This window comes from Saccopteryx bilineata, chromosome 5 (genome assembly GCF_036850765.1).
Source record: "Saccopteryx bilineata isolate mSacBil1 chromosome 5, mSacBil1_pri_phased_curated, whole genome shotgun sequence".
Lineage (NCBI taxonomy): Eukaryota > Metazoa > Chordata > Mammalia > Chiroptera > Emballonuridae > Saccopteryx > Saccopteryx bilineata.
This window is the reverse complement of record NC_089494.1, coordinates 10384805-10410722: the sequence shown is the minus strand read 5'-3', so window position 1 is coordinate 10410722 and position 25918 is coordinate 10384805. Positions and strand designations below refer to the sequence as shown.

Below are 25918 nucleotides of genomic sequence, written 5' to 3'. Positions count from 1 at the left end.
TGGAGGGGGAGGAGTGGAGAAGTAGATGGTTGTTTCTCCTGTGTGCCCTGGCCGGGAATTGAACCCGGGACTTCCACATGCCAGGCCAGTGCTCTACTGTTGAGTCAACTGGCCAGGGCCTTGAATCAGCATTCTTTATTCCCAGTGGCACACTACTCAATGCGTCCTCTAATGACGTTTCAGACAAACTCAGACAATTTTCAGCACAATTCATCAGAAAATTAGAAGGACTCTTTAATATTTCTGTGCACATAATTTTGTTTAGCACAATTTCTGCCATTTAAACATTAGGCATCCCCCCACCCCCATCAGTGTATTCTAATGTATGAATACTTGTAGAAACCCCTGGAAATTTCCACATAAGTTCTCTGTTTTAGACAGACATTACACTGACACAGCATTAAACCATCTGGGGTCCTGGTAGAAAGAAAGCTCGTTGCTCTCCCTGGGCCCCTAGAAACGGACACGAATGCCATTCTGTGGACACACAGGCATGTCTGGAGCTGTTCTTGAGGTAGAGTTTTAATAACAAAGCTCAGCAGAGCACAAAGTGAAAAATTATCATGAAAGAAATCAAATGCTGATATTAGCAAATGAAAGCTTATTCATAACGCTATGTTATCAGGATTGAAGAGGAGTCCTTAGAAATGGGACTAAACCTTGTCCTTCTCTCAGAGAAGTATGTTATATAGAAGTACACCTAACGGAAGAGGAAGGAAGACGGCTCATGCGACAAAAAAATATTCCACGCGTGACCTGCTCTGGTAAGATCAAACAAATATCTAAGCCCAGAAACAGGGTCAGTCCCGTTAGCACCTCGACTTACAAATGGGGAGCATCAACTCTGGGGTGGCCAGTTTTGTCTCCCCGCCATTGGTGTGTCCTTACAAATGATCAAAACCAGAGGTTTTCAGTCACTGCTACTCACTGGGCTTCCAACCTGGGCTGTTTAATTGAGATTAATGGGCCCTGTCAAGTGCACCCAGTTCCGCTGGGGATACAGAGATCCGGTCTAAAGTTCAGGTGTTTGTTGTGGTTCTGAAAAGTTTCATCGGAATCCAGACTTGTACCGAGTGTCAACTTATTACAGTCCGTGACTTTGTGACCAGCGCAGTCCTCACTAAGACGCTGTTGTGCTTGACATAAGATTAGAGCTTCATTCTCCTGATGACGTCCTCGGTCCCTCTGGGTGTGGCTCATAGGAATTCCGACTTAGAGCGGAGCTCTGTGCTTCCCTTTGGCATCGGGCTGAGCACATGATGTATATGCTTCTGATCAGGAAAATGCCAGCGATGACAGCAAAATAACTCCCGTAAACTAAAAACTGTAGAAAAACCAACAGCATTAGATACCTATAAAACCTGACCATCTTTGCCATTGATTAACCACAGTGATGCTGTTGATCTGCTTAGATGATGGAGTAACTGAGACCCAGGAACCGAATATGGGATATTTAGATTTGCACAGTACGTTCTCCTCCCATCTTAGAAGAACCAAGTGTGAAAGTGTAAGCGATACCATGACTAAGCATGTGAGTGTGGGCTCTGGAGCCAGGGTGGCTTGGTTCAGAGACTAGCTAACATCGCCAACAGTGGAAAACACGAAATCCCACTGACTATGTGTCTATGTTTGGTGAATGGTGCAATGCTGTATATAATGTCTCTAAGAATGAATTTTACACATTGAGGTTACCTCTTATCTACCTAATATCCCCCCCTCGCCTTTTCACATCCATATGTAAAATGTGAGATTGGGCTCATCATTTTCAGCCCCTCAGTGGAGCAGGGAAAAGGGAAGAGAGGTCTGCAGCTAGGCAGCCCTCCTAGAATTTCAGTCAACCTTGGAACTAGGTGGGAGGAAGAGGGGACATATAGCGACACAATGATGTGTTGGCTGGTGATGTTTCAGGAGCCTAAGGTAAATGAGAGCTATTGTGATTATTGCTAGATAGTATGTGGTGTGCTATACTGATTATTAAGGCATTTCTCATCTTAAAATATGCCTAGCCAAGGAATTTGAGAAATTTAAATATCGGCAGTGGCGAGGTGGCAAAGTCCTTTGAGATTACCGAGTCGTTCTATAGAAACTCACCAACTTTAAACGGAAGTATTGCAGCTTACCTGGATGCTGATTGGCAGGTTAAGCCCTCTCGGATCTACTACAATCACGGTTACAATGGTCTGAATCACCAGGGCAAGGAAGGTGTTGATTCCAAACACCAGGGCGTATCGTTCCATGCTCAGATTGACCGCAATCTGAAATCTATCAGTAAACACTGGATACATTTCAACAAGAACAGACCTGGGATTCTTATCTTTAAGAGGCAAAAACAAGAGAAAGCAGTCTGCCAGATGGGAGGGGGGCTGAAGGGATGGGGTAAAGATGGAAGGGCTTATTAAACTGTACAAACTGTCAGTTATAAAAGCAGTCACAGGAATGTAGAGTACAGCATCGGGCATGTAGCCAATACTAATGTAATAACTATATGGTGTCGGAGGGGTCCTAGACTTGCCAGCTGATCACTTTGTTAAGTTATACGAATGTCTAACCACTATGTTGTACACCTGCAACTAATGTATGTCAACTGTAAATGAAAAACTTTTTAAAAAGGAAGCATCTTTTTTTTTCAGATTTAAAACATTTAGGTATTTATTTATTTTTCATTTTATTTTTCAATCACAGTATACCGTCAATAGCATCCCACATCTGTTTCAGATGTTCAGCAATGTGGTCAGAAAACCATGCTCTCTCCAGAGTGGTCCCGCCCTGCCCAAGTACCCACCTGGCCCCACACCCAGCGCTCTCAACATTGCTGTCTCTACTCCCCACGCTGCAGTCTGCATCTCTGTGGCTGTTCCGCTCAACCCCTCCGCCTTTTCCAGTCCCTCAGGCCCCCACCCCTCCGACAGCTCTGACAGCTGTCAGTCTATTCCCAGTATCTGAGTCTGTTTATATTGTTTATTTTGTTCATTACATTCCACATATAACTGAAATCATATGCTATTTGTCTTTCTCTGAATTATTTCTTATTAACAGCAATTCTTACCTAAATCTCCTTCCTATAAGCAAACAGAGAAGAAAAAAAAAACGAGGGGGGGGTTTGAAAAGATCATTAAACGCTTAACTGAAATAGTTAAAGGAGATATGGCAAAAGTCCTATTCAATTGAATACTTCTAGAAATGAAACCTACATGTTTTAAGTTCTCATAGCTTGAGAATATTGGATGTAACATGCTTTTAGATGCTGTTTTACAGTGAATTGTTATAAAAATGCAAGCTACCCCCAATCTGAGAAATTATTTGGAGATTTACTCATGTTATTGTCAATTGTCCTCATTGATAAGTTTCAAAGTTTGATGTGAATTATTCTTTGGAAAATCCGGACCATGACTGGTTGTACAATTTAGTCTGTAATTGATTTTTAGTAAGTGTATTGATTTTAAAATCTTATAATAAAAAGCTTGCAAAAGACTGACAAATGTATGTTATTTACAATTCACCCTTGGAATGCAGGTAAAGACTTTGTGTTTTGAATATTCTTACAATGAAAAGAAATACCATAACCCTACCTTAACAAAATGCTCACATTAAAAAAAAACACAATTCCATACGCATGAGTTTGATTTATTCAACTGACATAGATCAGTGAAAAAAACTTGCTAACATGTTTCATCTTTTTCTTTTCTTTCCTGACCTTGACCCATGGTGCTCATATTTCTGTGTCTTGTCAATTGCTTATCAAACATTTTCATTAATTAAAAACAAAACTTGATAAAGCTTTTCTGTCTACCCTTTTCATGTGATTTTAAATTCGAATGTTTCTTATCTTTTTTTGGTTACTATGAAAACACATTTTTTATAGAGTCAGCTTTTTTTGTAACTTAGATGCAAAACAAATGTTTGGTGGTTTTTTGTTTTTTTTTTTAATCATGTCTGAACTTTAGTGTCTTATCATCTTTGCATCTACATTTTTCAGTATCCAACTTTTTATAGCTTGCTGAGAATATTTTGTTTCAAGGACATGCTTGAAATTCCTCCTGTAACCAAGTGAAGTCAGGGCTGGAGCCAAAAACACGTCATTCAAAGTTAGACTGAGTCACACCTTGTTATGACAAATGGCTTGAAGTAAAAGTCACAACCTGACAATGTATCCTTGCTCCTGATTTGTGAATCTATAGACATTTCTTTTTCTTTTTTGGGAACTTTTATGTGTTTACTTGAGCCAAACTGATGACATATGCCTGGGAGCCAAATCTCAAATTCTCTACAGAGTAACAGTTTTCTGCAGCTTTTTTCATGCATTTGAAAATTAAGGAGGAAATTAAGGAAGATTACCTGGACAGGGGAGAAAGCAAGGTGAGGCAAGCAATGCGATTATATGCTTTCTTGAGGGTAGTTGCGGCTTATTTCAAAGGTATGTTAACCTAGACTCGCAGACACAAAGGACAAGGCCTGCTTAAGACCAAGAGAAAACTTTCACTAAAAAGTTATATGCTTGGGTGTGTCTACCCACCAGGACCTGCCCAGCTAGGAATTTCTTTCCTTGATGACTACTCTTAGTAATATTCAAATGGCAAACACAGTTAAATAAAAAGATGGATTAATTGTGACTAATTTAATTTGAAGTAGTCAACATTTACTATTACAGTTGAGAAAAATCCTTCCGTAGTTCTCAAAGGTACTTGTATAAGACTACAGGAAAGAATGGGGTTTAGTTTTAGGCGAGGACAGAAATGGCTGGTAATACTTACACTGCAATGGTGATAAGAAGCATATAGCTGGACTTGAATATCAGATAGCCAGCGTAGCACGCCCAGATGTCGGTCGTGTAGTGCATGAGGAACAGGGAGCCGGCGTTGACCACGGAGAAGACCGCCAGGGCCAGCTCGCCCAGAAGGTCCCAGTTGACTTTCACGTAACCCACTGCAAAGGCCGCGAGAGCCCCTGACGGAGAAACAGGGAGGATCAAACATGTTGACGCTGAGCGTGGGAAATAGCCAGCGTGCCCTCTTACCAACTCAGGTCTCAGGCGATTCTAAAAGAGGACACAGTATATTGATTGCTTTCACAGTTTGCGAACATCGTCTGATCCACCGAAATGTGGACTCATCCTTTTCTCAACCGTGTTCTCCTTCGGCTTCTTTCTTACTAGTAGTCTCTGCATCATCTAGTTGTCACCCTTTGAATTAGCATCTGCATGCACCCACTCTCCTAGGCAGCAGGGCTGAAGCAGTTCCTGCCCACGGCAGAGAGGGGGAGGAATGAGGCACAAACCCATCATTCCATACGACACACAGAGGGCAGGGACAGAGGAGGATGAAACGGCTGCTCTGGGGCTCACCCGGCCCCTCCATATCTGCCTTTCTCTATCATTTTCTTACAGTAAGTCTTTTTCAATGATGGCTAACAAGTGTGTTTGCATTGGGTGGTGAGTGTTAGTCTTTACTATTAAAGTGGATATATTTATATTCTTGATATGGACATCTTCTTGATATATATTTATATTACATATTATTTATATAATGATTGTATGTTATCAATGTTATTAATTATAACTAGGAAGATTTATTTTTATTAATCTTAATTCTAGTCTCCGTCTTCATATCTTCAAATCTGGCTTAATTTACTTGAGGTTTTGGGTGAACAGATCTATCTACCGATTTACAGAGTTGAAGAGGTTGAATAACTGTACTTAGAATTAGAAATTATGATTTTCTTTTTTTTAATTTTTATTATTTTTTTTATTTTTATTTTTGTATTTTTCCAAAGCTGGAAATGGGGAGGCAGTCAGACAGACTCTGCATGTGCTTGACCGGGATCCACCCGGCATGCCCACCAGGGGGCGATGCTCTGCCCATCTTGGGGCATCGCTCTGTTGCAACCAGAGCCATTCTAGCGCCTGAAGCAGAGGGCACAGAGCCATCCTCAGCGCCCGGGAAAACTTTGCTCCAGTGGAGCCTTGGCTGCGGGAGGGGAGGAGAAAGACAGAGAGGAAGGAGAGGGGGAGGGGTGGAGAAGCAGATGGACACTTCTCCTGTGTGCCCTGGCCAGGAATCAAACCCGGGACTCCTGCATGCCAGGCCAACTCTCTACCACTGAGCCAACCGGCCAGGGCGAAATTATGGTTTTCTTTAACAAATGAAAGGTATTTTATGTTTTAAGTTACTGACATTTGATTAATTAACTTTTTCACAGGAAAGAACTACAGTTGCAAAGGGGGGGGGGGACCTTGTTTTTCCACCTAGAATCTGGATATAGGAACAATGATTTCAGTGAAGCATTCCAGCACCACGCTGGTTGCCGGGGGGTTACATGGAAGTCTCCCTAAGGGAGACAATAACAAACAGACACCACAGGGCTTTTCTGAAACATTTTGTAAAGGAGGGTGTGGAAATCTCCGACTTCCTGGAAAATACCTTCAAAGTCTATTTGCCATTTAAGTTTCCATTTACCAGGATACTCATATTTATTGTGGAGCAAAGTTCAAGGGCAGATTTTCTTCTGATAGTGGAATCCTGGCTCTCATGAATCTTCCACTCCTCATAAAAACCTCAGAAGAAAGCGACTTTTGAGCATTTTTTTGGTGTATAGCCTAGAATTTCTAATTGTGGGCGTTAGCTAAACCACATTCTTTATTAATCACAGCCCTCCCGGTGAGAATTTAGAAGCCATAACAGGTCGACTCCTTTTCTAAAATAATAACAACTCCCACTTATATTCAAGATGTGTATTTGCCTTTGGACATTAAAAACAATTGTAGAACAATACAGGGCGTTATCAGTCCTCTCCCTGATGATGACACTAAGTCTTAGACATTTGACGAGAGAATTATCTGTTAATTGTTTGGTGCTCAATCCTGAGCACCTGGTTACTTGTGACTGTCGCTTGTAACACAGAAGTGTCACGTACCTTCTTTCTTTTTCCAGGGCCTTCCAGTCCTAAAAGAGATTCACCTGCCCGCTGAACAGAGCTCATTCACCACCATGGACAGGTTTAGCACCTGGGAAAATGAACTTAGTGGAGGTAGCCCACCAAAGGAACGCCAACAATGTGTTCTTACCTCCGAAGGTTGCGATAGCTTCCACGGCCCCGTTATAGACAGAACTGTTTTGGGATGGTGCCTTGTGGTCCCACAGGATTTGAATGTAGTTCAAAATCTGGTTAAAACCTGCTGTGGAAAGAGCCCACCACAGGGACCAGTAAAAAAGACGCTTGGAGGAGTAGCACTCCTTCAAATCTTGGAACCACTGCACAAAAACCCTCAGAGCGACATTCTCTGGCTTTCGGCCACTCCACCGGCCATTGTCCAGGCTGCCCAGAGTGCTGGCTATTTCCGAAGTGGCTTTCTCCTCACAGCCGGGGGCTTCGCCCTCACGTGGTCCCTCGGACCCTGCACCGGCGCTGGATGGCTTCTCTACGTCTTTGCTGGGTTTTGCATGAAAAAACATGCTTTTCTTGGGCATTGGTAGGAAGAGTGAGAAGAAGAAAGCCACGGAGACAGAGGCCAAGGATATGACGTTGAGGTAAAAGTACGCGACTCCGGCCAGGGACACCAAGAGCTGGGCCAGCACCGAGGCCGCCGTGTAGGCCACCAGCGTGACGCCCCGGCAGTAGCTGCTCACTTGCTGGTAGTGCTCCGGGCTGACCACGCTGTAGATGTAGGCGTAGTAGGCCACCTCGGTGGCGGTGACCATCCCGTAGAAGAACTCCACGGCCTGCATGGCTCTCACCCCTCGGCCGAACAGGAGCAGCAGCCAGGTGACAATGAAGCCGACCCCTTGGAGGACGATGACCGGCTTGTAGCGCACGTAATCGGTGAGGACGAACACGGGGAGCAGCAGCAGCAGGTACGAGTACGTCCACACGGGGAAGATCTCGTTGGTCATCTGCAAAGTGGAAAGACGGACTGTGGGACCAGGGAGCACCGGGACCTGAATGAACACCTTTCTCAGCTGTGTACACACTAAGGGACGCGTCGCTTGTGTAATATCCAATTTGTATCCAATTGGACAATAGAAAGTGAATTTTTAAGAGAGTCACTAGGAAAACAGAGCTATCCTGCAAAAAAAAAAAATTATATACTTATATGTATCCCAGTAGGTGATATATGTACAATCTGAACTATATTATGTTTAGATAGTATGTGCATTCGAGTAAATCAGTTAAAAATTGCTCAACAGATATATTTCTGGCTTTTTCAGGCTCTTAAAAATATACCATTCCCATAGATTGGTATCCATGAAACCCATATAATGTTATTAAGCAAGGTCACCCCAGTAAATTCAATAAAAATCTCATTCCCTTCCTGTTCAAAGATTAACATTAGATAAAGAGGCTACAATGCTAAAAGAATCCGACAACCTTTGTCGCTATTTGATCCATCGCTAGGTCAGAAACGTCAGTCCTTTTGAGGTCTGGATAAAGCTACACACAAGGATCAGAGCGAATGACCTGCAGCATTATGGAACGGGAAGGAGTAATGGACTTAATATCCTTCCCGGTCAAATCTGCTCGGTTGCCAAACTGCCTTTCTTCCCAGAACTGATTTCTCTCAGTTCTGCCCCCCACCCCGTTATGTGTGTTATATCATGGATTTAGTCAGAAATGCATGGACCTCAAGGTTCACTGATAGAGAGAAAGGACGGAAGAAGCTGTTGACTTTTGGGTCACGCTGGGTGCAGGTGTGGCTCCGTCGTACCAGCCTTTGCTCCACCCCTTCTGCTTTCTGCAGCGACCTGTAGAAATGTTGGTGATGAGGGAAAAGCTAGCGCTCCCGAACTGCACTTTGGAGGATGGAGGCATGGCCTGGTTCATCCTGGTCGTGTAACTGACCCCGGGGGGGTCACTAGCTGATTCTGAACCTGCATCTGTCATTTGTGTTGCCTTAATCGTGACACGCTTCCATCTGGGAATGTTTGAAACAGAGTTGTCTCTAAGTGATTTTACACCGCAGCACAAGGTCACCTCTGTCCTTGCAACCTCATCAACCAGTCTTCCCAGTACAGCCACACCCTCTGCAGTGTTTCCATTGCTTCGGCTGGAGATGGTAAAACTAGCCCAGGGTAATTCTCCAGCTGGGTCGTGGCATTTTCTTGTTATACTTGTTATTCAAAAAAGAGAAAGGTGGATCTTTTTTTTCTTTCCTTCTTTTTCTGAAGCTGGAAACGGGGAGAGACAGTCAGACAGACTCCCGCATGCACCCGACCGGGATCCACCCGGCACGCCCACCAGAGGGTGATGCTCTGCTCATCTGGGGCATCGCTCTGTTGCAACCAGAGTCACTCTAGTGCCTGGGGCAGAGGCCAAAGAGCCATCCCCAGCGCCCGGGCCATTTTTGCTCCAATGGAGCCTCGTTGCGGGAGGGGAAGAGAGAGACAGAGAGGAAGGAGAGGGGGAGGGGTGGAGAAGCAAATGGGCGCTTCTCCTGTGTGCCCTGGCCGGGAATCAAACCCGGGACTTCTGCACGCCAGGCCGATGCTCTACCACTGAGCCAAGGTGGATCTTTTAAGTAAGAGAATTTGGACTTCCGGGGAAGACAGTGCTGGTAGATAGTTTTTCAAAACTGCAGAAGAAATGCAAGAATTCTTAAAGAGGAAGTGGAGGAGGGTTCAGGGGGGTAAACGGTGATGGATGGAGACCTGACTTGGGGTGTGGTGACCACACAGGGCAGTGTACAGAGATGTGCTGTAGAATTGAGCCCCTGTGGGGGGCGGTGACCACACAGTGCCGTGTACAGAGATGTGCTGTAGAATTGAGCCCCTGTGGGGGGTGGTGAGCACATAGTGCAGTGCACAGAGATGTGCTGTAGAATTGAGCCCCTGTGGGGGGTGGTGACCACACAGTGCAGTGCACAGAGATGTGCTGTAGAATTGAGCCCCTGTGGGGGGCGGTGACCACACAGTGCAGTGCACAGAGATGTGCTGTAGAATTGAGCCCCTGTGGGGGGCGGTGACCACACAGTGCAGTGTACAGAGATGTGCTGTAGAATTGAGCCCCTGTGGGGGGCGGTGACCACACAGTGCAGTGTACAGAGATGTGCTGTAGAATTGAGCCCCTGTGGGGGGCGGTGACCACACAGTGCAGTGTACAGAGATGTGCTGTAGAATTGAGCCCCTGTGGGGGGCGGTGACCACACAGTGCAGTGTACAGAGATGTGCTGTAGAATTGAGCCCCTGTGGGGGGCGGTGAGCACACAGTGCAGTGTACAGAGATGTGCTGTAGAATTGAGCCCCTGTGGGGGGTGGTGAGCACACAGTGCAGTGTACAGAGATGTGCTGTAGAATTGAGCCCCTGTGGGGGGCGGTGAGCACACAGTGCAGTGCACAGAGATGTGCTGTAGAATTGAGCCCCTGTGGGGGGCGGTGACCACACAGTGCAGTGTACAGAGATGTGCTGTAGAATTGAGTCCCTCTGGGGGGTGGTGAGCACACAGGGCAGTGTACAGAGATGTGCTGTAGAATTGAGCCCCTGTGGGGGGTGGTGACCACACAGTGCAGTGTACAGAGATGTGCTGTAGAATTGAGCCCCTGTGGGGGGCGGTGAGCACACAGTGCAGTGTACAGAGATGTGCTGTAGAATTGAGCCCCTGTGGGGGGTGGTGAGCACACAGTGCAGTGTACAGAGATGTGCTGTAGAATTGAGCCCCTGTGGGGGGCGGTGAGCACACAGTGCAGTGCACAGAGATGTGCTGTAGAATTGAGCCCCTGTGGGGGGCGGTGACCACACAGTGCAGTGTACAGAGATGTGCTGTAGAATTGAGTCCCTCTGGGGGGTGGTGAGCACACAGTGCAGTGCACAGAGATGTGCTGTAGAATTGAGCCCCTGTGGGGGGTGGTGAGCACACAGTGCAGTGCACAGAGATGTGCTGTAGAATTGAGCCCCTGTGACCACACAGTGCGGTGCACAGAGATGTGCTGTAGAATTGAGGCCCTGAAACCTGTATATTATGTTAACCAATGTCATCCCAATCAATTCAATTAAAAAGAAAAAAGGAAAGACACGCAACAATTCTTTATCAGAGCCTCCTTCTACGTCATCAGCCCAGAAGTTTACTAGGACTACATCTAGAGCCTAGCGGCGATTTGATTTTAGGATTAGTATCACAGAATCAATGGAGACCAGAACGGTTCCCATGCAGTAAGACCAATGTTAGAACTCTAAAACAGTTAACATAGTTACTACACCTATCATGTGTTTTGGTTTCCCATTGTTGCAAGTGTGCAGATGAAAGAGTAGTTTGAACAGTTCTACTAAAGAGCCGATACTGTGAAAATGAGATCCATTGAAGTCAGTGTGTTAATCTTATCTCAAGTTGAGTGAAGACATCTTTGTTCAAGTCCAGTAATATCAAACCACATTCAGACACACCTGGGTATTAACTTACCTCTGCGCTGGTCAGGTTTTTATCTGGCCCAGATAAATACGGGATAAGGAATGGTTCTGAGGGTCTCATCATGGAGAAAAACCCGAACAAGCAGAGGATGACAGTGGGGTAAATCCAGGAACGGCTCGGCGAGGTCGGCAAGCAACCCATGGCTGACGAGACAGAAACAGACAGGATTAACTGACGCTGACTCTTTTGGGCCTTTCGGAAGTAATGAAAAATTGATTACCATAATTTTTGCTCCACAAGACGCACTTTTTCCCCCCCAAAAGTGGAAGGGAAAATGCCCGTGCATTTTATGGAGTGAAAAATTCGGTGTCTTATTAAATATTTCAACGCACCATTTGGTTCAGAATTTTTTTTTTTTCCTCCTTAAAACCCTAGGTGTGTCTTATGGTCTGGTGCGTCTTATGGAGAGAAAACTGTGCCATTTCTGCATGTTTCATGGAAGTTTCATCCATCTGCTGCCGAACTAGGAGGGCGTGAAGAAGAACTGCTCTCAAATATTCCGTGGGTGAGCCAGTCACACCGGCGCTGTCAATGACTTCTTAGTCATTAGTGCTGGGGCAGTGTCCTCCATCAAAGCCTGGTACTGAGCAGCTACTGTAACAAACAGTAGACCATGGGTCGACAAGTGTGTGAAAGTGAGCAGACCTTTGGCTGAGAGTTACTGATGGACACAGTACATGTGATAGGCGAGGAACTTCTCGGAGGTCAAACCAAGGAGAACATAGATTGAGCTGAATAATCCTTCTGTTGTTTTGCACTGTGACTCTGAAATCTTTAACATATTGAATGGCATGTATTTATATTTATCTTTCTTTTAGATGCTCTCTTGCCTAACACTATGCTTGGCACATAACAGACATTTAAGATAATTTTTTTAGGTGTTGTAGACAAAAAAGGGGCCGCATGAAGAACCTGGCAAGCTCAGGGGAAGACCTCAGGGTGGACTTACAAACTCAGAGACCTAAAGTGACCACACAGGACGGTCAGAAATGAAAATTTCTTAACTAAAGGCAGTTCATGGTGGGTGCTCATGTCCTGGGGGGTAGTTTTCTCTAACAAAGGTCAGTGCTTACCTTAACCGAATCTGTTGTCTTTTGCATCTACAATAACCTGATATCAAACCTTTGAAATGTTCGGGTCATCTGTTCCTGCCCTCTCAGGGCTCAGCCACCCCACCAGAGCAGGAACCAATAAACCCTCTCATTGTTATTGCTACCATGTTAGTTGTTAACTGTTAACTACCTTATCCCTGCCTATGTAAAAGAAGTTTCAGTCTACAGTACGCATTTTTACTTTTTAATCCAATCCCAGAGATCTCCCGCTTTGCTTTCTCCTGCCCCCCTAATCTATCACCAATCCATTTCACATGGCCCCTCGCGCCTTCCCCTTGGATTCTGATGTATGTATATAAAATAAACGGTGAAACCGCCACTTCCCCAGAGCGTTTTCTCAATTCCTTGAGACTTTGCTTCCTGGCAATTGTCAGCAGGCAGTTTGGCTCAAATAAACTTATAAAAAATTCTGACAGGTTTGGAAGTTTCTTACGTTAATGCTGTCTTCAATCTTTTGAAAATTTATCATTCTTTAGTTAAAAAAAAATTCAGCTGAATAAAGGCCAGACTTGCCATCTTTCCCGTATCCCCGCCTTTTCCATCCTGGGGCTCACTCACAGCTGCCAACAGAAGGCACCATTGCTGAGGCTGTTACTCCATTTTTCTTTACACCTGGGCCCATTTCTTCTGTTAGCCTACAGCTTCACACTCAATGATGCAAGTCGCTAATTAATAGTTCATACTTGTTTACTAACCCAGAAATAAAACTGCTTAAAATTCAAACCAGTCAAAAAACCCAATGGAAGACCTCACTTGTCACTGCACAGAAAAACAAAACAAAACCCCTGATTTTACGGTGCTTCTATTTGCAAACATCTTGCTTTTTCACGTGGACAACGTGTACAGGAACATTCACTTTCATTCTTTCACATTTGTTGGGTGGATAAAATGTATTATGCTCACTTTGTTAAAGATGGCGCTGCCCACGTGGAGGCCGTTGCCCAGGTGATATTAATATGCGTCTCTGTGGGCTGTGGGCAGGCAGGATCGTTGTAGCCCGGGGCTTGGTTTTGGGATTAAGCCTTTCCTACCCTTTTTGATGTAGGGTAGTACAATCCAATCATGCCTCAGAGAAGTGGCTGTATTAGAGACTTCCCTATTTTGTATATTGGTTAAAGGTTTTGATTTCTACACTATAAAATGGGGGCAGAATGAGAGCTTGCTCTCTTGGTTCCTGAAATTAGCATTAGAGGAGACAGCCGAGAGCAGAGAGCAGAGAGCAGAGAAAGGCCACGTGGAAGAGGCCAGGAGAAGCAGCCAAGATGGCGGAGTGTTGAGTGAGAAGCCAGTTTGTGCAGTGTTTGTGCAGGGAGCAGGAAGGAGATGGGGAACAGAGGTGAATAAGTCTGGTGAGCTAGAAACCTTTGATTCTAGGAAACTCGCTTAAGTCGGTAGCTTTGTGAGCACTGAATGTGAGTGGGTTTTGGAGCCCAGTGTGTGTATTTACTTGCCTGCCGGGTGCAAGCTAGGATTAAAGATGATGGCCCATCAGTTTTTGGCTCTGTTGTTTCTTTACCGACTGTCTGAATCCAATGCAAACCTGCATGGGCCAGGTGGCTGTGATGGTGGCCCTGGCCGTGACTACTGGCTTTACAACATTTTAGATCAAGTTTTACTTTGCGACACTTCCCTATTTTTGGTGCTCTTGAATGTAGTTAAGTTTTCTGAGATCATTTGTAGGAAACTAACCTGCTAGGAGTATGATGCTTTTCTGCATATTACTTCATTAAATCCTCCTAATACCCGTGAAACATAGATATGTTATTTCCCCAAATTCCCGGGTGGGAATATGGGAGATCCAAGATGTCCAACAAATGGTTTCAAACCATGTGGTCAGAATTTGAATTCAGGTCTCCCTGGCTCTCCGTGGAGTCCTTTCAACTACTCTCCTTTGCCTCATGCTGGTGGCCTTTCCTGCTGATGGCAGCCTCTTACGAAGATACTGTTTTTTTGTGAACACATTCACACTAAAGACTAGGGCTTACTACACAGGGCTTCCAGGGCAATCACAGTTGGGAGGTGGGCCGGAGAGAAGGAAGGTGGTGCTCATCCCAGAAGAGCATGTCACCTGGCAGGAATTCCAGGTATCCAGAGGGAGGAACTCTGCTAGGGGCTAGGGAGGTGGGGAGGGCCTCCTGGGTCCCACACACCGCAGCTGCCACCCACTCTCCTCTTCCAGGAGGTGGCCCCAGGGAGCTGCATACCTCCTCTGGTCAGGTAAATAAGGTAGACTCCGCTGCTTCCCTTTATGTCAACAGAACCCTTGATGAAACAGTGCAGACAATGGATATTAGAATTTGGAATGAAATGACAGCAACTGAGAGCAATTCTGACAAATGTGACAAGAACGCCCGGGATCTGTCTTCTCCCGGAACTGCTGCTGGGCTTTGCTGAGGCCTCCTTCAGCTGTGGGTGATAGCCGGGTAGCAGAGGCGGTCCTGGGTAGGTGCTCTGAGTCTCTGCCATCTTTCACGGGGTGGTTTTAAAGGGGTGGCATCTGAGACTCCACATCTAGAAAGTTCTCTCCACCTATGTTGACATTAGATTGTTTACTGACCCCAAGTCTTCCTCTTTTCCATGCATCTGGGAGACCTAGGACTATCCCCTGGGCTGCTACGAGTCCCCTGAGTTATCAGTTTCTTCATCTCTTGACTGTTCTTGTCCTGTTGTCCAACTGGATTTAGTTGGGAAGGTCAAGTAGAAAAAGAGTAGACGCCTCACTGAGTGTAAGCAGGCGGGGAGGTCTTTATGACTGCTAGAGTCACGGCTCTGTCCCTCGTGCCCACAGAGTACCTGCCACAGCAGATCTGGTGAAAGGAAGGGGATGCAAGTTAAAGCTCACCACTGAGAAGCGGTCAGGCTCCGCCTGCGGGTTTTAAGTGCACTTCCTGACTGCATCAGGCAAAGGCCAGGGAGGTCCTCAGCTGTGCAAGGGCCTTGCAGTCCGGGGCTCATCTGGGAAATGGGGTAGCAGTGCTAACTGCCTGTGTGGGCTTGTGACAGCACAGAGCGCTCAGTCCCCTGGAACGGAGGTGGTGCCATGGTGGGCCTGGATTCACGGCTCAAACCCAGGTCACTTCTCTTCCCTGGGCTCCCACCATGTGGGCGGACTCAACAGCGATTCTTACCTAATGAGCAGAAAATGAGGCAGGTGTCTGACTTTGGCTGCAAACACCTGAGAAACTTCTCGGGGGCCCATCCCTGGACCCCAGGATGCTGGGCTTCCTTTCCCCCGGCCTGTTTCCCAGCACTTCCCACGCTCCAACGCTAGTTCTGGGCAGAGCAGCAACTCACACAGGCAGAACGACAGACAGCCTGCCAGCCACTACCTCCTTGTCTCCTGCTCCACACCAGGTACTGTGCTCGTTGCTGCATATAATTGTCTCTAATCCTGAAGGCAACCCTAATTATATAGACGTATATATTATATATAAATATATGTACACATAATTACATTTCTATGTAAAATGGTTCCGAGTTTTCAGGCCCGGGAACTGAATCTCCTCAAAGCTCATGGCCACTCAGTTAAGAAAGGTGGAAGCTGACTTCAAGGTCAAGTTCGTCTTCCCCCTCCTCTGACGGGTAGATGTTTCCTACCTCTATGGCACGGCATCCCCACCACTAGGACATTTTCCTCGCTTCGTTTCTTTGCCATCTAGCCCCGAGGGCCTGTCCTTGTGGGCACCAGGATTCCCAGGGCGCAGGCCGGGCGCCGCCCACGTGGTCACCTCTCCTGCTGGAGAAGCCGGGGGCGGAGGCCTCACAACTGGGGAGTATTCGCCACGGCCTTCCATCTCCACTGGGTCGCGGAGGAGGTGCTGCTCTCGCTGTAACATCCACCGGGTACAAGAACAAACGTCAGAGACTTTCAGGAGTATAGAAGTAACTTTATTGGCCAGTTTTACCTGTGCAGGGGCAAATTCCCGAGGTGTCCAGAGACACTGTGCCCACAAGGAGCTGCAGATGGGAATGGCACCTAGCACTCACAGCTAAATCTTTTTATAAGCTAAGCAAGCAAGTCTAAAACAGAAGATGTGGCGGTAACCTATTTGCTAAGGGGGCTGCACATAGCATAGCAACAGGGGCTGGGGTCTAGCTAAGTGGCGAATTCCAAACCTAAACTTCTGATAAGGGTCTTTTAACCAATAGAATGCAAACGTTTGTCTCTTTTTCTCTTTTTTTTTTTTTTTTCTTCTCTCTCAGCTTCCCAGAGTCCCTATCTGTCTCTGCTTCTTGAACGACCTTGGGCATGTTATTCCTAACAGAACAGGAGCAGGACCTGCCTGTAACCCTTAAGTTCCCTGTTCCATTAGTGCCCTGCTTATTTTCTGATCCTCTCTTGGTCCTTACACTCGCCTGTCATCGCGACTCGGACTGTGCTAATCAAATTCTTTATATCATCTCTTTCCGTAATTTTTACGTTCGGAACATTGTTTTTTCTTTCAGAATTTTGTGCGGTATCCGAGGCGGTGACGTTTGTGCCACTTGTCACACTTCACCAATGCCAGAGCTTGAACATGGACTCCTTTTTTCTAATTCCAAGTTTAGTGGGGTTTTTTCCCTCTTATACCAGGTTGAGACTGCCCAGCTACATCCTCAGTTCTAATCCCACTTTATTTTAGAGGATTTGTACTGCTTTTTAGATGACGGGTACCGAAAAAAATGTAGTGGGCTGCAAACAGGATTTCTAAAACAATGTTACAGAAAAAATGATGCAATATCGGAGGGCACTGCAGAGTTTAGCTGTTATTTTTTCCTAAAACTTCTGTGTGGATCATCAATGTATCAGTATCCGCTGATGATCACACCGGACGTTCTGTCTCACTGTGGGACATGGCCACTGAGCTGAAAGCTGCCGCTCCACTATTAACCGGCGACCCTCACCTGCACATCTGTTAGCATCATCAGCGAACGCCCGTCCTGTCTGGTCAGAGCACAGCCCTCACAGCAAAGCACCATGCCGACACTGACTTTTGCTACTTGTCCATCTGTCATCCCGCTTTCACCTCCTAAAGAAAGCTCGAAATTTGCCTTCACTCCATTGAATTGAGCTGGAGGCCATGGATTGAATTGACTTTCTTAAAACAAGATGTTTATCTTTCCCCTTTCTTGCTTTCCAAATGGTCCTTTTAACAGTTGCTCCCACGGCTGTAATTCTTCCAAATTACTCATGTACTCCATCACTATTTAACAAAAAAAAAGATACAAGGAGCCTGACCTGTGGTGGCACACTGGATAAAGCCTCAACCTGGGATGCTGAGGTCGCCTGTTCAAAACCCTGGCCTTGCCTGGTCAAGGTGCCTATGGGAGTTGATGCTTCCTGCTCCTTCCCCCCTTTCTCCTCTCTAAAATGAATAAATAAAATCTTTAAAAAAATTTAAAAAAAGTACAAGGACATTGTACAGTAATTTAAAAGGAAAAAAAAGATAGCTGTTCTCTAAATGGCTGTCATGATTTGGAATCTATAAGGAAGATGCCAGGAGTCACAAGAGAGGCTGAATGACTCAGCTGATTTTCCTAGCAGAGATTTAGAGCAGCTGCATCTACTGCAGAACTCACCTTGCTGGGACGGGCCGTGGAGGAGAGCTCTAGCTAGCAAGAGCAGATGGGAGTAAGCCAGCACTAGAATCAGCCCCTAGTTCACTCCTGGGTCAGGCGGGCCCCGGCAGGTGGCTGCCTGCCGGCTGCACCTGGCTGACAGCCAGAGAGCACGGCCTCTGACTCAGGTGCACCACCCGGGCACAGGTGCAGTGTACCATGTGAGCCCTGGGGTAAATGGTCACCAGCCAACCCGTGTGACCTTGAATGAGCCCCAAAGACCACCAACACCTTTACATTAGAACTAACCACCTGGTCAAAGCAAAGACCTTTCCCAGTCATGGTTTTGCAAACATTACCCACCTCAGAGAACCTGGATTTTAAGGGACTGGGTCAGCGGAGAGAAATCGTATTAAAGCCTCTTCCATGCTTGTGTAGCAAACACTACCAGAACTAACAGTGACAACAATACTTAGAAGAAAACTACCTGGAAGCCCCAGCCTCCACCCAGTCCCTGTGCACCCCTCCTTACCAATCCAGTCATATCCGAGAGGGTCCCTGACAAGGTGACCGGTGTCTGAGAAGTGGACTGTCCTCATTGTCACATTTCCTCCCAGAACCTTTACTGCACTCAAAACAGCTATCTCAAGTAGCAGAAAAATAGATTGGTAATTTAAAAATAATCATGAATCTCATAGCCTCCAAATTCCAAAGGACTTGGGCAGCTGGGCAAGAGAGATGACACTTGCAAATATATTTTCCCCCCAGGGCCCAATATCTTCCTAAAAATAGAGTTAAAGTCAGTATTTGTTACATTCCTACTCCCCCCCCCCCAAAAAAAAAAACCCTCACTTTTCAGATTTTCTGCACTGCCAGAACCAACCCCTTACTGGATAGAAGCAAACTTAAATTCCATTACTGAAAGTTGAAATATTTGTTTTTTGTTCATTTCAGAGTATAACAACTAATTATGCCTTTTAACCTACTTATCACTAGAAGACAATGTAAGTTTGAGTACAACATCCAAATAAAGCAAAAAGCCGCACGCAGGCTGCCGACATCAAGGCATCAGGTGCTGGGAGAAGGTGCGCAGGGAATCGCTTCATTACCAGTCCCCCACTGCAGAATCAGGGTTGGAGGGGAGTTCACCAATTTCTAGTGACTCGCCGCATTTTAGCTGTGACTTTATCGTGTGTAAAATTCATTCTGCTGATTTCCACCTTACTCCATAAGCAGACCTAATTTGATGAAACCAACTCTAGTACCATAGGCTACCACCTAGAAGGACACAGAGCTTTGTGACCTAGACACTAGCAAATGTTTTACTGAAGTGCCCCAAAAGACTACACTTAAAAAAAATGATAAACTGAGTTTCATCAAAAAAACATACCTGCTCACCAAGAGATACCATTAAGAAACTGGAAAGGAAAGCCATAGAAAACAACACTTCCCAATCTCTAGACTTCCTAAATACAAAAAGACTAGCATACGAAGTATTGGCAAAGAACCAGAGCGACCGCGCTCTCGTACACACTGCTTGTGAGGATGTAAAAGGGTACTGTGAGGCCAAGGGCATGAGCATGCAGGTTCTCACTGAATTCGGGCAGACGGTAAAGAAAACAGCGGAGACGGGGGATGGTGGGCCATTCTGTCTATTGGTGTCTCACCAAGACAGGCAAGCCACAAGAGAGCCAAGGGAAAAGCAGAAACCGGCTTTTCCCCTGGAGGGCAAGGGATCGGGGAGGAAAAAGAAACCCTACCGCACCTCTCAGTGGTGGGGGCAGAATCTCACTTCTGCTGCTCTTGCCTTTGAAAACTTTTTGGAGAGAAAACCTCTCCTTCAGTAAACACTAGCAAGACAATGGGCCTTCCCAAGCAGGAAGGTAATGTGCAGACATACACCTGGCACTGCCCAGCCTCAATGCAAACTGTAAGCAAGCAAACATAAAAATCACATTTTACAAACTTACTTGACCAACAGGTGCCAACTCTTTGGAAAACATTCCATCTAAGTAAGTTCATGTATTCATAATAGTGAGAAAAAGAGAAATCCCTGAAATGCCCGTTAAATCGTGAATGAATAAATAGCACTACCTATTTAAGCAGCAAACGCTGATTTAATAAGCAATAAAAAGGAATGAAATCAGGCCCTGGCCGGTTTTCTCAGTGGTAGAGCATCGGCCTGGCATGCAGGAGTCCTGGGTTCGATTCCCCGCCAGGGCACACAGGAGAAGCACCCATCTGCTTCTCCACCCCTCCCTCTCTCCTTCCTCTCTGTCTCTCTCTTCCCCTCCCGCAGCCAAGGCTCCATTGGAGCAATGTTGGCCCGGGTGCTGAGGATGGCTCTGTGGCCTCTGCCTCAGGTGCTAGAATGGCTCTGGTCGCAACAAGCAACACCCCAGATGGGCAGAGCATCGCCTCCTGGTGGGCATGCCGGGTGGATCTCGGTCGGGCGCATGCAGGAGTCTGTCTGATGCCTCCCTGTTTCCAACTTCAGAAAAATAACAACAACAACAACAAAAAAGGAATAAAATCTTACCAAAACCTTTGGTGAATATCAAAAACATTACACTGTGTGTGACAAAGAATCCAGACACAAACTGAAATCTTAAACAAGCAGAAGTAACCCACACTGACAGAAACTGGGTCAGGGGTTGCCTGGGTGGGAGAGAGGGGAGAGGGTGCTGGCAATAAAGCATAAGGGAACTTTCTGGGGTGATGAAAATGTTCTATAATCGCGACTGTGGCCGTGATTAGACACTGATATACTTTAATCAAAACTTATTTACTGTCCACTTATAATACACATTGTATTACAGGTGAACGACAGCTCCAGAGAGATGATTTGAAATAAGGAAGGAATCACTGGTACACAAAACAAAACAAATAGGTCTCAAACATATACTGCCTAAAAAGAATCCAGACACACAAAAAGGCATCTTGTATGAATCCACTGTTGACAGAAATCAGAACAGGCACCTCTGAGGAGGGGCTGGGCGGGAACTCACTGGAAAGGGCCACAAGGAAATTTCTGGGGTGATGACATTATCCTATGATCTGATGAGATATAATTACATAGGTGCATATAATTATAAACACTCAAACAAAATCTACAGTTTATATTGTACTTAAATTATACCTCAATTAAAGAAAAATACATCCTCCTCCCTCCCTTCCCCTTCAAAACATTTTACTCTGTAGGACTCCCCACAGTCCTGGACTTTTTCTATTGCTGCAATGATTAGAGTTTTTCCAAACTCCACATTGCGACAAGGTTTCTATTCAATCTGAAAACAGATGAGCAGCTTTGAAATTGTGTCTGTCTGAGAAAATTGAGAGTGGAATCATAAATCAAAGCTAGGGAAGGTCAAAACACTTTGCAGGTCCGGATACATGCAACATTCTTCAAAACAATAGCGATGGAATCAGTTACCTGTTTCTTCCCTGCCCTGTTTATTTCTTTGAAGAACCTGTCCAGTTTCCGGCCTTCAGACCCAACTTCTGCCCCATCCTGTTGCCTGCCACTCCCTGGAGTTTCAAATCCTCCTCCTTAGAATTGAAGCTGTCAAGAGAATGGCTTCCTACACCCAAGGTCCACCCTACTGATGGCTTCATTCACCGGAAACACCCTTCTTCCGCAGTTACCCTCTTTGGCACTTCATTAAACAAAACAGACAACCAGATTCGGATCTATCTGAAACAGACACAATTAAGAAGGTAAACATATCACAAACACTTTCCCTTGAGTGTTCTTACTAAAATAATCTAATTTTATTTCTCTAGAATTTTGTATTAAGTGACTTAGAATCTCAGGAAACCCACAAAACAGCCCTGTCACCCACTTAGAAACCTTTATGTATTCCTTGCCCAAACAAAACCAGACCAAGACCCCTGCAATCTTCACTGAAATGGAGCACCCCATACCACTTCAGAAAGTGTGAATTAGGTCCAGATATTCAACACGCCAGACAGAATTGTTTTTGGTCAAAATCGTCAATATTCAACCTGTGTGCCGCAAGAATTTTAAAACATACAATAGCTGGCTCTTTAGTCAGGAACACTGACCTCTTTTCCCTTAGATAGTCAAATTACAAAAAAAAAAAAAAAGGCTACAGCCAACACTATAATAGCCATCTGGTGTGAATGAATCAATACTATACTGTTGGGCAAATGAGTTTGTAAAATATGATTTTTGAGTTTGCTCACTTTTATAGTTAAAAATGGTGCAGGTGTGTGAAATTGCTAATTACCTTCCTTCCTGCTTGGGAAAGGCCATTGTTACGCTAATGTTGCTGGAAGAGCGGTTTTGCACCAAAATGTTTAAAAAAGAGCAAAGAAGGAGAAGGAGGAAGAAGGAAGCATTTTTTGCGGAGTAAGAAGCCAAGATGGCAGGGAAGAAAAAGGAAGCCAAGATGGTGAGGAGCCACTGAGCCACTTCACCCGCAGGTGTTGTAAAGTACCGAAAGCTACAGAATTAATATTAATATTTTGGGAGGCTTGAGAAACATTTTGTTGATTTGGGTTAAGATGTGCAGAGAAATTGTGAGAATAGTCTCTGTACTGTGTGATTGGCATAGTCAGGATGGCCCTTGGATTTGTATTGTAAATGCAAAAAGGAGGAAAACATGGATCCCCAGACATTCCACCGCGTCTGTGGGAAAAAAGGTGAATGGCTAGCCAGGTACAGGGAGAGAAAAGCCAAAATAAACCTTTTCTCATAGCAATGAGCCATTTGCAGGCATTTGTCCCCACCGAAACTACCTCTCCTATGTAAATGTGTGTGGTTAACACGTGTGACTCTGGACAGAGAGATGGCAGATGAACACTAGATAATATAGGAATGCCTTTTAATATGTAAAGAGACATCTTTCTACCATTGTGTTGACTTGTAAACTTTGTTTTCCCCAAAAGGATGTATGGCTTGCAAATTGAACGTGGTCCTATCATGTTAAAGGACATATGACTATAACCAATAGTGGTAAGGGGCTCCTAATTGCAATTTTTGCTTCTGTACTTCCCACTTACAAAACTATAAAAACTAAGTAGAACAAAGGGCCGGCGCGTGCTTTCCTTCAGAATTCTGTCGGAGTAGCCGCCGCTTGGGCCAAGCTAGACAATAACGCTTTGCTGTGTAATCGACGGACCTTGTTCCTGTCTTCAATGTTTCGGGTCCCTCCGAATTAGGCTTAACAATGGCAGGGTGCTGAAGGAAAAGCCAGTTTGTGCAGAGAGAAGGGAGGTGGTGTGCAGATGGGGAACAGAGATGACTGAGACTGGTGGGGGACCTTTGATTCTAGAAAAAACCGGAGAAGATTCTCCTGGTTGTGGAACCAGAGAACATGTGAGTGGCTTTGGGAGCCCTAAGTGAAAGGGAAGTGTTTTCCCGCTGTGTGTTTGCACTCGCCGGCCGGTGTGAGGCTAGAATAAAGGAATGGCCCACCAGTTTTTGGCTCTGCTGTTTCTTTACCGTCTGTCTGAATCTAATGGTGTGTGAATGGTCACGACAGCGGTGGCCCCTGGCCTTACATATACTTTTTTATTTTTGGTCAGATGGGCAAAAAAAATTATACTTTTTGGTGTGCTGAAGAATTTTAGTAATTCATTTATATGTGCTCTGAGATGAAAAAGGTTTAAAATCAATGGCCAAAAACACTGGAAGAAGAGGTACAGTGATCTTCAAAATATGTATGTGCTTCAGGTATTATTTTATCAAAAGTGCCATCATTTTCTTTTACATGTATGAAACATTTGCTGGTGAAGTAATTGTTCCCTCCCAGACTCTTTATTCTCTGTATGTCTAGGCTACATCAATTAAGTCTTAAGTGTGCCAGGAGGAATATGCCCAGCAGAACCATAAACCTGGTTAGAAAGTCACCCACCACATCTAACCAACCGTGGTGTGGGCAACTGGTCAAATGCATGTGATGGGGTGGGAGGTAAGGAAAAAAGTTGTCCTTCAGGGAAAAACTATGCTGTTGTGTGAGCTATTTCACAACTTTATACATAGCAGGAACTGATAACAATGCAACCTCATTCTTTTCTATAGCCATGCCAACGAATTCTACCCAAAGCACAACCACCTCTTCCCCCTCCCACATGGAAAACCAGTTCTGCCTGCTTTTCAATAGTCCTGATCTATAAATGTACCCCTGCTTTGGATTCTCCTTTGATCTGGCTGGAACGTCCTTACCAGTTTTCTCATTAATGAGTTAATGAAACCTTTAGTACGTGTACATTTTTATATCTATATGACGGTCAAGACTTCGTCTTGTCTAGAAATGATCTTTCAATGCTTCTTATCATCCATTGTGCCTCCAACCTATCCAAATAACCTCCAATTTACTCCTCTGCATTTAGGTGATTTGCTAATGGGTGCTAAATTACAAAATCAGCTTTAATAGTTTGACATCTCACTGCAGACTTTCCCAGATTTAAGCTTGCTGGTTTCCGTTCTCTCCAGCTTGGGTTTTCCGTGCACAGTGCGGCCCAGTGGGAAGAGCATGGCTTTGGAGTTTGAAGCTCCTGCCCTAGCCCTAACCCTGACTGTGGCAGGTACTTAACCTACCCAAGCCTTCTCTTTAGATGTGGAGAATCCCACCTGCCTCACAAGGTTGTCTCAGGGACTGCACCATCTGGTTCTTGGCACAAACTACGTGCTCATACAGCTTCTTCCTGTCTCCCTTCAGTAGGCACACATGGCAGACTCAACCGGAATGACCACAGCTGGGGCACTGGTGGTTCAGAGACAGTAATTTTGGAAAGGTAAATGAGTCATGGTACCTCATTTCCCCTAGCCTGCTAAGGCACAACAGGCCCAATAAATTTATTTTTGAATATTTACACTTGATTTGCATTTTGCCACGCTCCAACCTTGAGTTACTTTTGCTGGTCTCTAACCAATAATGACTGAATTAAATTAGTGTTCTTTGTCCACTTCAGGTACTCTCAAGGCAGTTTGAAGAAAAACATATTGGGGTTTGATAGTGTTTTGCTCTATTTAAAATGTGTGCCTTCAGGAGAACGCACCTTTTGCCTGAGGAGACGCTGATGTGCTCAGGTACCGATAGGAGTATTTTTACAAACATTGTTTCTGTCGCCCTTTTCCTACTGTAAGCACTTGTGCAAACTCAAACCTGCCGCAACGCTGACCTGACCAATCACTGTTCTACGTGATACTTGATGAATCAGGTGTCCTTCCCCGTCCAGCTGTGCTTTCTTTTAGTTTCATTTAAAGGAGTTCTCAATGGAGCCCCACGTCTCCAATCTCCCAAGTGCCCTTTCTTCCCGCACTTACACCTTTTCTCGAGTTCTGGGGAGGAATTTGGAAATCTGCGCTGAGGCTTCTCCGCGGGAAAGGGGGGTGCCGGCCCTCCGCCAGAGTCCTGGCTGTAATTAACCTGCTTTTCCATTAGGCCGAAAGCGAGAAGTCCGCGCGCGGCTCCCCGGGCGAGTCTGCGCGCCGGGCCGGCCGGAGCGCCCCAGGGCGGCGGCGGGAGGAGGCTCCCGAACGTCCCCAGGCCGGTCCCGGTCCCAGCCCGCCCTCCGCAGCGCAGGGACCGCCTCACCTGCGCTCCCGAAACTGGGCACGCGGGAGTGCTGCGGCCCAGCGGTGATGCATGTCTTCAATTAATTCAACCCCGGGAGCCACTCTTACCCGTGGAAGGCGGTTTCTGCTCGCCAGAGCGCTCACATCCCTGCATAACCAGGCCTGGGGGACCACGACCTTCAGCCGTCCCATGCCGCGCAGCCCGGCGCTGGAGGTGTGTATGCAGGGGGCAGGACCGCGTCCCGAGGCCGCGCCCAGCGTCCTGCTGTCCGCCGGTTACAGACGTCCCGAGCATTTAAACCGGAGGCGGGAAACCGCAGTCAACGAGCG

The 25918-nt window shown here is 45.8% G+C and overlaps 1 protein-coding gene across 1 annotated transcript; it reads right to left on the bottom strand.

Annotated features, from left to right (window-relative positions):
• Positions 1-494: 494 nt before the first annotated feature.
• On the bottom strand, positions 495-25918 carry SLC19A3 (solute carrier family 19 member 3). Its single transcript, XM_066280976.1, has 6 exons — positions 25697-25918; positions 11384-11535; positions 7061-7886; positions 4752-4944; positions 2121-2262; positions 495-1324 (listed from the first exon to the last, which is right to left on the bottom strand). The coding sequence occupies exons 1-6, from the start codon at positions 25881-25883 to the stop codon at positions 1157-1159; spliced, it is 1668 nt and encodes a 555-aa protein (XP_066137073.1). The 5' UTR covers positions 25884-25918; the 3' UTR covers positions 495-1156.

Excerpts from the sequence above, each read along its gene's own strand:
- SLC19A3 (XM_066280976.1), bottom strand. The coding sequence starts at position 25,883 with ATGCTCGGGACGTCTGTAACCGGCGGACAGCAGGACGCTGGGCGCGGC. Across the intron at positions 7,887-11,383 it reads AAAACCTGACCAGCGCAGAG|ATGACCAACGAGATCTTCCC; the intron begins GTAAGTTAATAC and ends TCCACTTTGCAG. Across the intron at positions 2,263-4,751 it reads CTTCTTATCACCATTGCAGT|ATTTCAGATTGCGGTCAATC; the intron begins GTAAGTATTACC and ends GTTTACTGATAG.